This window comes from Myotis lucifugus, unplaced genomic scaffold, assembly GCF_000147115.1.
Source record: "Myotis lucifugus unplaced genomic scaffold, Myoluc2.0 scaffold_80, whole genome shotgun sequence".
NCBI classification, from domain to species: domain Eukaryota; kingdom Metazoa; phylum Chordata; class Mammalia; order Chiroptera; family Vespertilionidae; genus Myotis; species Myotis lucifugus.
This window is the reverse complement of record NW_005871128.1, coordinates 2,572,354-2,586,951: the sequence shown is the minus strand read 5'-3', so window position 1 is coordinate 2,586,951 and position 14,598 is coordinate 2,572,354. Positions and strand designations below refer to the sequence as shown.

The 14,598-nt window shown below is 38.6% G+C and overlaps 1 protein-coding gene across 8 annotated transcripts in view; it reads left to right on the top strand.

Annotated features, from left to right (window-relative positions):
• DST (dystonin) overlaps window positions 1-14,598 on the top strand; it is a 421,009-nt gene that overhangs the window by 183,718 nt on the left and 222,693 nt on the right. For all 8 annotated transcript variants that reach the window (XR_002829777.1, XM_023755570.1, XM_023755569.1 and 5 more), the window contains exon 6: window positions 12,680-12,769. Coding sequence is in view for 7 of the 8 variants with exons in the window: in XM_023755570.1 (XP_023611338.1) it covers window positions 12,680-12,769 (90 nt within the window). In the remaining variant the exon portion in view is untranslated. The remainder of the gene's footprint in view (window positions 1-12,679; window positions 12,770-14,598) is intronic.

Below are 14,598 nucleotides of genomic sequence, written 5' to 3'. Positions count from 1 at the left end.
CTTCCCATAGAAGCAAACAGAAAACTGTTTCCCAGACCCTAGTCAGAGTTCACTGTGCTGCAAATCTGAGGGAGAATTCAGAGATTCCTTTCAAAGGGGCCTGACAGAGGAAGGCAAGTAGCAAAGGACTTGGGAACCAGTAATCGGAGAGGGATGAGAGAGCCATGCCCGGCAGAGGGAGAATTTGATAATGAAAATGGCCAGGGTGTCAAAGGTAGCCCTGGGTCATGTTGGACTTGCCCAGGAGTTTGGAAACTATTGCCCATGCAACAGAGTCAGTTGATCTTAATATAGTAGAGAAGAAATTTCTATGTTGTGGAAAAGGGAAAGGGAATGACTTCAAAGGTGTTGAGGCTGAGAAAACTGTTGCAAACTTCTAAAAATGCTGAAATAAAAGTTTGATGGCACTGTACTGTTGATTTACATTATTAACATATTCTGATACCAATGTTTGCTTAAAGAATTTCCTATTAAAATTATTCAAGTATTCTTGTTTGTGATTTTTTTAAAGTTCTCACGGAAATATAGTACTATTTTTTCAAATAAATTTTAAGGAGTCCACAGTGTTCATTATAAGGTCAGTTTTTGCTGCTATGTATGTAGAGTCCTTGACATATAAATGGGGACTTTTGTAAGTCATTTCCCTATATGGTTGACATATATTATAATGCTGGCCTTGTTCTCAGGCTAGCCCACTAGATCTTATTTAATGCGTATCCTATTTTATAGATGTTAAGTCCTGAGATCAAGGAGCCATAATACCCTAGGGGAGAAAGAGTGGTCCCCTCCCCATCCCCAAGTAGATTTTAAGTTTCAAACCTCACTCCCATTTCTCTATCTTTCCTTAGACTCACCCCCTTTTTCCCCTCTCAAGGGCCCCAGGGCATGTGTCTGTCCTCCTAAGATACTCTCTTTTCCAGTGTGTTCATATCCCATTTTGGACTCCCAGCACAGCTGGTCTCATGTAGGATCAGGAACAAAGCTTGATGGGAAACTCTGAGGGGAACCTAATTCACTGAAGTCTGTAAATGATAGAGCACTCTAGCCCTTCTGCTGGAAAATAAATCTCTGGGAATTTCAGACAGATTCCAGAAGAGAGTCAGTTATGGATTGGGAGTCAGTTATGGATGGGAAGGCCAGCGTGGGAGTAAGCTAGTCATGCCTGGAGTCTGCCCCGGTGGTCAGATTTTTAAGCTGTTCCTACTTTTCACAGCCTCTCCCTTCACTGCACTTTGGAACTCAGGGAGGGTCGTCAACAGTGTGATGTTGAAGAGCACCGGCCACCACTGTTTACTAGAGGAGTGACCTTGAACCTCTCAAAGCCTTTGTTTTCGCATCTGTGAAGCAGTGATAAGAGTAATGCTCTCTTGAAGGCAGGGGAGGGTGGGGGGAAGGGGGAGAGATCAACCAAAAGACTTGTATGCATGCATATAAGCATAACCAATGGACACAGACACTATGGGGGTGAGGGCACGAGTGGGGTGGTGGGAGGGCAATGGGAGGATAAGGACACATATAATACTTAATCAATAAAGAATAAAAAAAAAGAATAAGGCCCTCTTTATATCTGTACACCTTTTAAAATCATCAAGAAGCTTCAGGTTTGTCCTCCCATCTTCCGTAGCAATGGTCTGATGTTTGCATTTTTATGGGTTTGAGTCATAATATTGCCTATATAATGAAAAGAGGAACTGCCCTTAGCACACAGCAATTGTTTTTTTTTTAAACTGAGTTTTTTGGAGTGACATACAGGTTTCAAGTGTACAACTCAACTAAACATCGTCTACACACTACATCATGCGCCCTTTGCCCCAAGTAAAGTCTCTTTCCGTCCCCATTTATCCCCCCTTTACCCTCTTCCACCTCCCCCACTTCCCTCCCCCTCTGGCTATCATCGTGCTGCTGTCTGTGTCTATGTGTTATATACAGGATGTCCCCTAAAATGTATATATACTTTAACAGTTGATAGCTCAATTTTGAAAATGAATTATATTTTAATAAACATTGCCTTTATAATTATTCAAAGTATGTGTATGCATTTTTGGGGGACACCCGGTATATTTTGCTCAATTCCTTTACTTTTTTTTCATTCTTTCTTTTTGACAGCTGTCATTCTGTTCTATGTATTTATGTGTTTGTTTCTATTTTGTTTATTAAATTATTGTGGTTTTATAGTAGTGCTACAGTCATGGATGCCATTTACCTGGTGAACTCTAAGTAAGGAAAAATAAACATGATTTTCATAACAGTCTGGCCCAGACCCACACAAACACCTTTATTTTTCCTCCCATGGCTATGGCAGTTTGAGGTGAGAGGCCACCGTGAGCATTTGGCAGCCGGCTGTTTGTGTTATTAGTGAACCATCCCACATCAGTGGTTGAGTTTAGCCTAGAATAATTCACAGAGCAATAGCCCAGGAGAGCCACAACCACAACATAGCACTTCAAGCCTCCTGCCTGAGCAGAGAATCTGACACTCAGGTTTTCTACAAGAGCAGCCTTCCACTATTGAAAACAAAAAACAAAATCCCCAAAACCCAGGTACTCTAATAGTATCACCGACTGAAGAATAGTGTAGATATTCCATTTCTTAGATATCTATACAGTTAAACCACATAGATACAGTATAGGTGTCCTTATAAGTTTTAAGAGTGGAAATGTTTCCTATAGATTTATTGTCTGAGTCAATGAATTTCATGCTATCCTTCATTTATCTCACAATTTGTCATTATTCCCAAATGTTTGAAAGATCTAACTTTTATTCTACATAAACTTAAAAAACGTAAGAAGCCATATTTGCAGACACTGAGCATTGTATATTATACAGCCATTTTAATGTGTCTACTGGGCTGTTAAATTCCAAAGTTTTGTCTGGTAAATTTAATTCTGATGAATGCTTTCTTGCTGAATTTTGAAATTTAAGTTTTCATAGTTGACAGGATCAAATAAAGACTTTTTTTGGGAGCGGAAGAGCTGCAAAAAAAATCAGGTTCAAATCAGGTTCCCAGTGCTGTGGGATGCCCTGGACCAAAAAAAAATAAAAGACGTTTTAAGTGTCCTTCACTGAGTAGGCACTCAAGGGCCCACAGCTGAGGGTGTGGCTAAGGTACAGATGACTAATCATTTATTTATGCTTTGATTATCTATTGTCTGAAATACTGTGCAAAGCATGAGGTGCTTACAATAAGAACTGAAGACAGGGCCCTGTCCTTTTAAGGGGCTTATTATGTGCATCATGGACATGTGGGGAGGAAAAATACGTTTCCTCCACTTTTTAAAATTCTTCTGGCTGGACTAATAATCAATTCAACATGAGATAGATTAACAGGAGAAAATGATCAAATTTATTATACATGTTCATACAGGGTTCCATAAGAATATGAGACCAAGGACCAATGGGCAGTTAAGGCTTAGATGCCATTTGAGCGAAGGAGAACGGGGAGGGTTGTGGTTTGAGATTTCAAAGGTCAGGAAGGCAATTTACATGGAGATGGAAATGCAAGTTTGGTAAGTGAATGTTGGTCCATCTCTATAAATGGTACATAGAAAGGACTTGGATGAAAGGAACTTGCTGATTGCTCACTGTCTGTTATACTTAGTTCATATTAAAATATCACTGTCTATGACAATAGCTTCTTTCCTGAAGCAGGTTCTCTATATAAATTCTTTTAGACAGTTAGGGGAAGGTCAAAGATTTCTTGAAAATAACCAGCCTCAAATAATTAATAGCTAAAACAAATATTTTGGGGTGGCGAACTCTGCTTCCCCTCAGACATAGAACTATTTTTTAAGGGGAGTGATGATTGGTATCTTGGTATAAACCAAGGAACATGGGAGTGCAGAAGGGGGGGCTTCACAGCCTGGGTGACTGTAAAACTTGACCTTAAAGGAAAGGTAAGACTTAAGTAGCTAGAGGAGGAGTTGAAACAGAACAGCACTTTTGGTAGAAGGAACACCGTGAGTGCAAGCAGAGACATGACGGTGGTGGCTTTGAAAGTGTGACCCCATCTGTTCAGCTGACATTCTTTCCAAATTCTCTTAGCCTTTGGGTTGGAAGTGAAACTCCATTGGTAGGGTGTGGGGACCCGTGTATCTTGCAAATGTGGTCTCAGATTTGGTAGGTGTCCACCTGACTCAAATGTACTCTTGGTTAAACATGTTTAAAAGATAGATTGCTTATAACGGGCTAGAGACAGAATAACTTCTGCTTAGATATTAGGCTTTAGTATGAGACAATGATGTGGCATCTTTTTTGACTAGTCATGTGCAGCGGGGAGGACTAGCTGGTGAGCATCTGTGGTCCACAGACCTCGGTTGAGTAGATCAGAATCTGGAAATTTGGCAAAATTGTAATGTCACTTAGAAGTTAATCACTTTGAAAAAATTGGTAGCATCTTTGAAAGGTTTACTATTCCTGTGGAAGGTATAGTTCTGTTGCAGAGATTAATTTTAACATGTGTCAAATTTTTTTCCTTTAAGTAATCAACGGAAAAAACCTGTATTTCTAATTCCTTCCAAGCAAATGAGTTTCCCAGATAGTTTATAGTGGTTTTATTTAGGAAAGTGTAAATCATGGTACTGGGGACTTGGAGTTTCACCTGAATTTAAGGCAACAAAAAATGTTAAACAAGAACAGGGAAGAGGTGTGAAGCATTAGCATGAATTGCAGCAGAGGCAGTGGGATCTCATCATCTGGGGGTGTCTTTAAAAATAGTTTCAGTGTTTATCTCCCTGTGGCAGTTGTCTTGATCATAATCCTGTATTTCAAGGATTTAGTGAGGAGGATACAACCAGTTGTTGTCAGTTGTTTATTTGTAAAGACTTGAGGAAATGGGCTTATGTTTAAAGGAGAGTGAATTAGTTTGCATAGAAAGTATTAGAATATTATAAAGGCCTTAAAACTATAAAATATACTCATAAGAGACTCTGTCAATTTTTCCCAATCCTTGAGTCTTAGAAAGAGATGGAGCCACCACTTGTGTCATCCCCGCCCTTGGTAGTCTTTCCCTGGCAAAGAAGGCTCTGAAAGGGACACCAGGAAGTTCCGTGATGGTATGACCAGAAGATACCCACTTTGGCCAGCTCCACCCCTCCTGGAGCCTGAGCCACAGGTGGATTTTATTACTTGCCTAGCTCTCTCTGCCCTCTATGAGGACCTTGCTTCCTCCCCAGCCTAGAGCCTGACTCATCATATTCCAACCATTCCAGCAAGTGGATTCCTGTTCCACTGGGGACTGGCGAGTGTGCTACACATCATCTCTGAAGTAGATGAAATTACTTTTTGGGGGCTCAGTTGGTTCTTTGATTTTTTCCATGTATGGAGAGGGTAGTCCCCCCCCCCCCAACAACTGTGCCGGGAAAGGTACTTTAAATTGTGCCAGAAGGAGAGTTCTTATTTGTGACAAGTATCCACTTAATTGTTGAATTGCTGTGTAGCAGGTCAGGCATCAACAACCTATAGTGCATTTGACAGAAGCCCCAAAGGAGATGATTCAGCTCAGAAGTATTCAGTAAGCCATGACCAGCACTTTAATCAGAATTGCAAAGTAGTTGAAATTTTTGTTTGTCATTTCCCTATATCCCTTTCCTGGACTCTTCTCGCCCCACTGACCAGTCACCCAGGGTCCTCCCACTACCTTCTCAGTGTTAGAAGCGCTTCCTCTAGAATCCCATCATGCCCTTGCATTGCCTCCTCAAATCCACCCCCTCCCATGTTATTCCATCTTTGAAATCGATAACACAGATAATACATAGGTGTTAAGACAACTAGTCTGATAAAGTGACCTGGCATTAAGGGGCAAATGACTGATAGCTTGCTCCATCCCAGAAGCTGTCTTTATTTTCATATAGGAACTGAATGTCTTTTACCTGAATGTACCTCCAATTTATAATAATTTATCTGAATCTGTCTTACGGCATTGGTATGACCTTACTGGAGAATCTTTAGTGGGGATTTATTGAGGGAATGCACATTTTTAAAAACTGGTTGTTAATTTTATAAATTTTATAAAACTAGTTGTATAATTAAATAAAACCAATTACAATTCTTTAAAATAATTTTATATGATTTTCATTGAAAAATATGCACAATTCTGTTTCAAAACTTCTTCAAAGAAAACTAGAATTTGAAAGTATGGTGGAATTTTTTAAAAATGTTGATGGTAAAGGACAGGACTTTGATGATGTAGGTATAGATTACCTTTGTTAAACAGACATTTTAGATTTAGTTATATTATTTAGGACTTGGCACAAATGAAATCCTGTATGTAAATATGTAGGACTTAGCTATTATGATAGTACTAGAGGCCTGGTGCATGACATTTGTGCACTTGTAGGGGGGTCCCTTAGCCTAGCCTGCGCCCTCTCGCTGTCTGGGAGCCCTCAGGGGATGTCTGACTGCCAGCTTAGGCCACCACCGCTGCTCTCGCCAGCCGTCAGCCCGGCTTCTAGCTGAGCAGCGCTACCCCTGTGAGAGTGTACTGACCATCAGGGGGCAGCTCCTGCATTGAACACCTGCCCCCGGGTGGTCAGTGCACATCATAGCGACCAGTCATTCTGCCCTTCAGTCTATTTGCATATTACCCTTTTATTATATAGGATTTTCAATAGTAATTATTTGTCTTGTTATATTGCTATACTCACATATTTACATTTATATCAAAATTTAGTTTTGACAAAATTATTTATTCTTGTTAGAAGGGTCAAGTGATTATAACCCCAGTTTCCCCAGATTTTTCTTTCTATTGCCCAAATTATGAGAATGTGAGAGGAATGGGAAAGAGGTGAGCATAAAATGCTAGTTACTGGTACCTTCTCCTTTCATTATGCCATTGAAAACTGCTCTTGATAGAATAGTACTTAACCATGATCTTTTGAAGTGATAACTAGTTTAAAGGTTTATATAAGTAATGAGCTAGGAGGATATTTGATGTTAGGGTCAATTTGCATATTACCCTTTTATTATATAGGATAGAAGTGAACTCTAAAACAGTGAGCAAATACTATACAATTGAGTATGCAAAGTAATTGATTTCTGATTTTATTTTCTCTTTTAGTTACATTATTTGTAATTGCTCAGCAAGATCTATGCAGACCTTCAGGATGAGGGAAAAGCACATGCAAAACCAGATTTATGTCTGTCTTCATGGTGACAAATAGGAAGAGCTGGCAGGAAAGGTAGAGGACTCAAACCCAAACCAAAACAGACAAGAATCAATCATTCCAACCCCCAAATTAATACAGAAAGGAGCAATATGCTTTAAAAATTTGAAAGTTGAAATTGCCTTTTAAAAAGGTCCCTATGACAATGCTGAACGTGGGCAGAAAAGAATACAAAAAACAGCAAGTTGAAACCATGACTAAATGCTCCCAAATAAAAATGAAGTTTTATCAGTAATATAAATGTGTTTTAAAAAAATTTGATTGTAGATTGTCTGCCTGAAAGTTTAACAGAGAAATCTTTTTTTTGCCAAAGAACTAATCAGGTCCATGTGAAGTAGATGGATTATTTGTGCTGCCTTGGGCCAACATTGGTTTGTTTCAGACTCTTTATTATTTTATTCATTAATACCTTAACACATTCTGAGAATCACGAGAATTCTTGTGTTTTCTGTTCTAAGGCTTGTGGCCAATCACAAGAATTCTTTAAAAATATATTAGCTTGTAAGAACATGTAATAAATAACTTCAAAATGCAAAGTGTGCCTTTAACACTTATGTAAAACGTTTTTTGTACTCGTTCAATAGAAACTTATCTGGCCACTGGGTAAAGCTAGCAATAAAACTACCGGTCCGCAATGTGTTAAGATATATGACAAATATCTTTATAGTTTTAAAAAAACATTAAAAAAATTAATTTTTGGCATTAATGATGACTTATTAACATATTGTCTAAAAAGCATGACCATCTTTTTTCCACATCCCATAAGGATGTGTCCCTATTACACTCCCTGCATCAGTATAGAATTTACATAGTTTGAGCTATGCTTTTTATTCTTTCACAACTCTTAAATAATACTGAAATAAATTTGTAATATACAAAACTGTTCAGATAGAGCAACTACCTAAGAGAATATCTGGTTTTAAGCATTTCTGTGAATTTTATTGATTTATTTTTAAATATGTTTTTATTGATTTGAGAGAGACAGAAAGGGAGAGGGAGAGAGAGAGAAAGATTGATGAGAGAGGAACACCGATTGGCTGCCTCCTGCACGGCCCCTACTGGGGGATTGAGCTCGAAATCCTGGGCATGTGCCCTGACTAGGAAGCAAACCCATGACCTCTTGGTGCATGGGTTGATGCTCAGTTCACTGAGCTACACAGGCCAGGCCATTTCTGTGTATTTTAAAAGCATCAATTTACTGATCAATAATTGATGATGGTGATATATTGAGAGACTATTTTAAATTCATTTTAAAAAAATATTTTTATTGATTTCAGAGAGGAAGGGAGAGATATAGAAACATCAACGATGAGAGGGAATCATTGACCAGCTGCCTCCTGAATGTCCCCCACTGGGGATCAAGCCCGCAACCTGGGCATGTGTCCTGAGCGGGAATCGAATCGTGGACCTCCTGGTTCATAGGTCAACACTCAACCACTCAGCCACACTGGCCGGGCTTAAATTTATTCTTTTGAAGTAGAACTTTTAAGGAGCTCTCCCAAGAGAATTTGGTAGCTTATTTTTTATGAATGTATTTGTTTGAAGTATAAAAATGACATTGAAAATCATTTTCATTGAAGCTGACGGTGCCCCTTTTCTTTACCCAGTTCATGCAAGGCAGTGAGATGATCTTATTTGGGACAAGCCTTCTTCTATTATTTATGTTCCTTTCTAAAGATAGTCGGTTGTTTTCCAGAATACTGCATCTTTTAGGCGTAGGACTCTTTAAGAGAGGACTGAATCCTTCCTGATATAGAAAAAGTTTGCTTTTTCCTGAGGGACCGTTCCTCCTTCATTGCGTACAGACTGGGCCCCCAGCAGCTTGGTTGTGCTTTGGGCTTGCTCAAGATAATAGTTTACAAGTTACATGTTGGTCAGAGATGCTCTGTCCTCATCCTGTTTAAAAGCCTTCAGTGGTTCTCTTTACTTAGGAAATGTCTAAGCTTTTTGAAACGACATATAAAGCCGCCATGTCTCCTGGCCCACCTTCCTACCTCACCTTCCACCTCCCATTTCATCGATTTCACGGACTGTTTCCTTCCCTGCACCATGCAGTTGCATGCATCCTTGCCCTTTTCCTTTGTTCTTATTCTTCCCTTTACCTGGCACATTTTCATGTCTTAACCAGGCGGACTTCTTAGCCTTCAGACTTGGTTAGAGCTCCTCAGAGCTTCCTGAGCTGCTCTGACTATATTTACTCTAGACTGAAATTTCCTCTCTAAATTTCCACCATCTCAGACTGCAAGCCTCAAAAGGTGGCACTCTCTTGTTATTCTGTTTGTACCTTTAGAACGTAAATGATTCCCTGGCATATAGTGGATGCTCAATAAATATTTAGTGACCTATATGGTAACAGTATGTTTAAATATGGAAAGTAACACTTTTGTCAAATTTGGATTAACATCAACCAATACAAAGTCAGACTTTTGAAAAAGGCAGTTTTAAACTAGCTAGACAGTGAGTGATCTTATCTTTAAAGTAGAATTTGATTTAGCCCACATAAAATCAATTACAGTAACAGTTTTAGAGTAGTATTTTTCAACAGTTAAGCCATTTAAATGGACAGACCTGGCTCCATCTCTTCTATTGTCTCTCAAAAATAAATTTGAGAAGTGTGTTGCCTCCATCACCATCACCACAGCACCCTGTTTAGAATCTCTCTCCCTCTAAGCCTCACTATTTTTTTCTGCTTACTTTATTTTTCTTCCTTAGGCTACTCTTCTTAAGCAAAAGATTGGAAGATTGGTGCCCTCTAGGGGTAAACTGCAGGTGCAGCGCAATACACACATTTTAGAGAACACTGCACAATTCTGGGAGAATCGTACGAAATACAGAAAATGATGCTTCCTCCTTCTTATGTAATTCACGTTATGTAACTTAATCCCACAGTATCTCACAGTGCTTTCACTTTGCTCATCTGCTCCTCTAGCACTATTTATTCAGACAGTTTTTGTTCCACAGGGAGAAAATATCCAAAATGAGAAGAAAGGCTGTTTTATTAAAAATTGAAAACGGAAGGTTACGGCTATTGGCAGTTAGTGTAGTCATTTGTGAAGGAAAGTTACCGGCCAGATGTCTGTGACTCAGACCCAGGACAAAATAAAAAGCTTTTCTGTTTCAGCTTAACTATTTAATTTCTTCTTTTCTTTCTCCTAAATTTCAGATATTTCTCCAGAACCCCATTTACCCCCTCTCAGTTCATCCACTAGCACTCTTTCCCCATAATGTTGGTTTGTAATTTTTAACTAACATTCTCTTTCATCTCCTTCTTTTGTGGTGAGTAGAATGAGCCAAGTTTTAAAAGGTCTTAGTACAGGGTCAGGTACCTAGTATTAACTTATTGTGTGTTTATTTTTGTTTATTATTATTAATGATGGTGGCATTTGTTTTTCATAGAATGATACAGATGACAACATCTTACATTTGTCTAGCCTTTTCATATGCAGTATTTTTGTAGACCCTCAGAATAATCACCCGAGATAGGAAAACAGGCAGTATCACATGGCAACCAGCGCCTCAGAATTTTTTCAGGCATTATGATGTTAGTCTATTTCTGCACCCCTCCCAAATTATTTTTTTAAAACTTTTTTTATTGATTTCAGAGAGGAAGGGAGAGGAGGGAGAGAAACATCAATGATGAGAGAGAATCATTGATCGCCTGCTTCATGCATGCCCCAACTGGGGATCGAGCCCGCAACCCTGGCCTGTGCCCTGACTGGGAATCAAACCGTGACCTCCTGGTTCATAGGTCGAGGCTCAACCACTGAGCCACATTGGACGACTGGTCCCCTCCCAAATTCTCAAGAAATTAGGCCAAAGTCGTGAGAGCAACTTTCCATTTTACATATTTTAAGTTGTCACATTACATTTTGAAAATATAACTTTTATTTTCAGATCATAGAATTTTTGTTTTCTGGTTTGAACAGAGGCCTTCTCTTTCCAAATTTTGATTTTGCAAATAAGAAAATTTAGGCCTAGATTATAGGCAGCTGGTACTAGTTTATGGGACTCGTGCTAAAAGCAACACTAAAATGCAGGCCTCCTAACTTGTTTTGCCTTATGTTTTCTCTCCTGAGTTTTGATAGCGTAGTATTATTGTTTTTCTTTTATAAACATCCCTAATTTAATTTTTCTTTATTGTTGCATAAATATGGAGAAAAAATGACACTTTGTTTTGGAAAGTTTCTCTGATGTAGGAGGTTTAGTTCAATCTGGCAAAGCAAGTTGTGAAATAGCCTTCCTGTGAAATAAGTGTTCAGAATCACACCCGTCTTTCACTGTCCTGGAGTGAGAAAGACATAGGAAGTGGAAGGAGTGTCATGTGAGCCTCGCAGGACGTGGGTGGGATGGCATGGGTTCAGGAGGCCAAGCACTTGTAGCAGATATCCCTACTTGGCAGACGTAACAGAGGTTTGGGGAAATCTTTGGTGGTTTGAGCTCTAAAATCACAAGCTTAAATCTGGCTTGTGGAAGAGAGGAAGAAGCTGAGGGTTAACTTTGTGCTAGTGATAATGGTCATGAAAAACCCTACACCACAAGATTTCTGTTGGGCAGAGGAAGGTTTGGACAGAGGTCTTCTAACCTTACATCTGTGAATTTTTAAAAAACGTTTTATTTTGAAATAATTATAGGTTCATGGAAGCTTTCAAGAATATTGCCCTTTATCCAGGTTACAGCTGTGGATATATATATATATATATATATATATATATATATATATATCTTCCCACACACACATATATATACATATATATGTATATATATGTATATATATGTATATATGTATATGTGTGTGTGTGTGTGTGTGTGTGTGTGTGTGTGTGTGTATATTAATCAATCCTCACCAGAGGAGTGAGGATATTTTTTCCCATTAATTCTAGAGAGATTGAAAGAGAGACTCACACATAGATGTGGCAGAGACACATCAATTGGTTGCCTCCCACAAGCTCCCTGACCAGAGGCGGGGATCAGACCTGCAACCCAGGTACATGCCCTTGACTGGGAATTGAACCCGTGTCCCTCAGGTGTGCAGATCGACACTCTTAACCACCGAGCCATGCTGGCCAAGGCCATCTGTGGATTTTTAATGTGTAGAGTGTGTGCTTCTGGCATCCAGATCTTGTGGCCAGAGAGTAGGAAGACCAACAGGGGGTAAAAAGTTGCCTCTCTTGTTAAGTTGGCTCCATTTGCTGTATCAGGAGTCATGAAGATCAGGGCATTGCCTGTATTTTTAAAAATTGTAGCTCCATGTAATAGTCTAAGCTTATGTTTATATAATGTATTAAAACATGTATTAATTCTACTTGTCTTTGTGAGTTATTAATCTGAAAATTACATTTTTAGTGTTTAGATTTTAAATTTAAATTTAGTATTTTAGTAAGAGAATAAAAATTTATAAAATCACCATATGAATGAATACCATATAAGAAATGTTTCCTACTTTGTCCTCTTCCTTGTTTGAGTATTAAGAATGATCCTGGGATCTAGGACCGAAAGTTAAATTGCTTTTCTCTGTGTAGGTCCGAAAACACGTGAATGATCTCTATGAAGACTTAAGGGATGGACACAACTTGATCTCTCTTTTAGAGGTTCTTTCGGGAGACACCCTGGTAAGTTGTAAATTTCTTAATTTATTTTGAAGAACGTATGCATATGACTGGGATGTTTTTGGCACAGACTGTTCAGATTTTTGTAATATTCATCTTTTTGAGCTGTAACTTCTGCCTGAAAAAAAAAAGTTCTGGTTGGATTCCTAAGCATTTTCAGGTTTTGAATGATGTGACTTTGGGAGATTGAAGCACTTTGATCACCTTGCTTATATGCTCAGTTTTATAATTAAAATACTATTTTTGTTCTTGCTTTTCTTTTTTTGTTTACCTTTGGGTTGTTTTGCTTAGCAGAAGTTGTATGCATAATATAACCACACATTAAAAGACTCACAAACAGCCAGGAAATAAGCACCGCTTTCTGAAAAATGGTCTAACCCACTCCACAGGTGTCATTTCCTTTTTTTTGTGAACATGACTTCCCCGTTCTTGGTTACCTGTTCTCCTTCATTATGTTCTGTTCATGCTCTTCTTTTCATTTCTGGTCTGTCTTGTGTCTTTGCTGTCCTATCTTCTGTCTGTTATATTCATTAGCCAAGGGAGCGAGATTTTTTGAAGACCTTACGATTGGTGAGTGCAACAGAAGCATGCGAATATGAACAGCATGAGGATGTGGAGGATGAGGATAAGGGGGTAGGTGTCGGCCCCCATAACTCAACTAACCTAGCCTTACAGTGCGGTGAGCGCTAACGCGATAGACAAGTAACCCACGGGTTCGGGCTCCTTTGTAGAAAACGTTAGAAAGGACCAAAACCCACAATGAGGTGGATGTGTGTGAACCAAGACATTGGACAAAGGAAATATTTTCTCTTTAAATTTATTTATAGATTACTGTGCACTGCATGGTAATCGAACATAAGCACTTAAGGGATAAGATGGCATTTTAGCTAAAGGATTTTATATAGTTACAGACATCTTGACAACTAGCCTGCTAATTTTTATGCAAAGTTATCCTATTTCTAGAATTTATATTTCAAACATGGCAACTATTTTTTGCTTTACTTGAAGGAACTTCTGGATACTTATTTAATATTTAAGTTTATACTTTAAATCATAGCTGTTGGCATTAGGTATTTAACGGACATTCTTTATCCTGCCACCTGTGTCTCATTTTATTTAGAAAGGGAGAAGGTTCTAACAATCTAGAGTCCTGACAACTAACAGAGCTGATGACAATTAGTTGACCACAGTCCACCTTTGCAAGACCTATGTGCTTCTTTTGCCATCTACATCCCTAGTGCCCCCTGATTTCATTGGAAATTGTGCTTTTTTTTTTTTCTTGGATCTAGTGGGTGAATTCACCAACATCATTCCTACCTGTTGTATAGAACCTACTTTTCCATTCTGTTGTCTGCTGTCTTTTTTATTATGGGGCCTTGGCTTCAGCACCCTATTCATATTTGAGAAGCTAAGATCTCAGTTTTACTTTTTCCCCCTTTGGAAGATTTGATGTGGCAAATTTCAGCTTCATTCTTTGTATTTTTGTTAAGCATTTTTCCAGCTCTGTTTCCTTATGTTTTCCTTTTGCCAACTTGCAGTGATTCTAAAGGGAAACAGTATCAAGGAAAAGAATTATGGTTTGTCAGCTTTCCTGAAGTGGAAAGCTATTATAGAGTCCTACCAATTTTGTGGAAAAAAAACCCCACTAAAATAAAATAAAGAGGAAATATATTAAATGGTTTTAATTGCTTTTCTCCCTTCCTCTATCATGGCTAAGTAAAGCTCCACTGTCTTTCTCCTTCTTGGTGATTTTTTAATACTAATTGCATGCTACTTTTCCTCATTTTCATTCACATGCCATGTATATATATATATTTATAACAATCATTTTG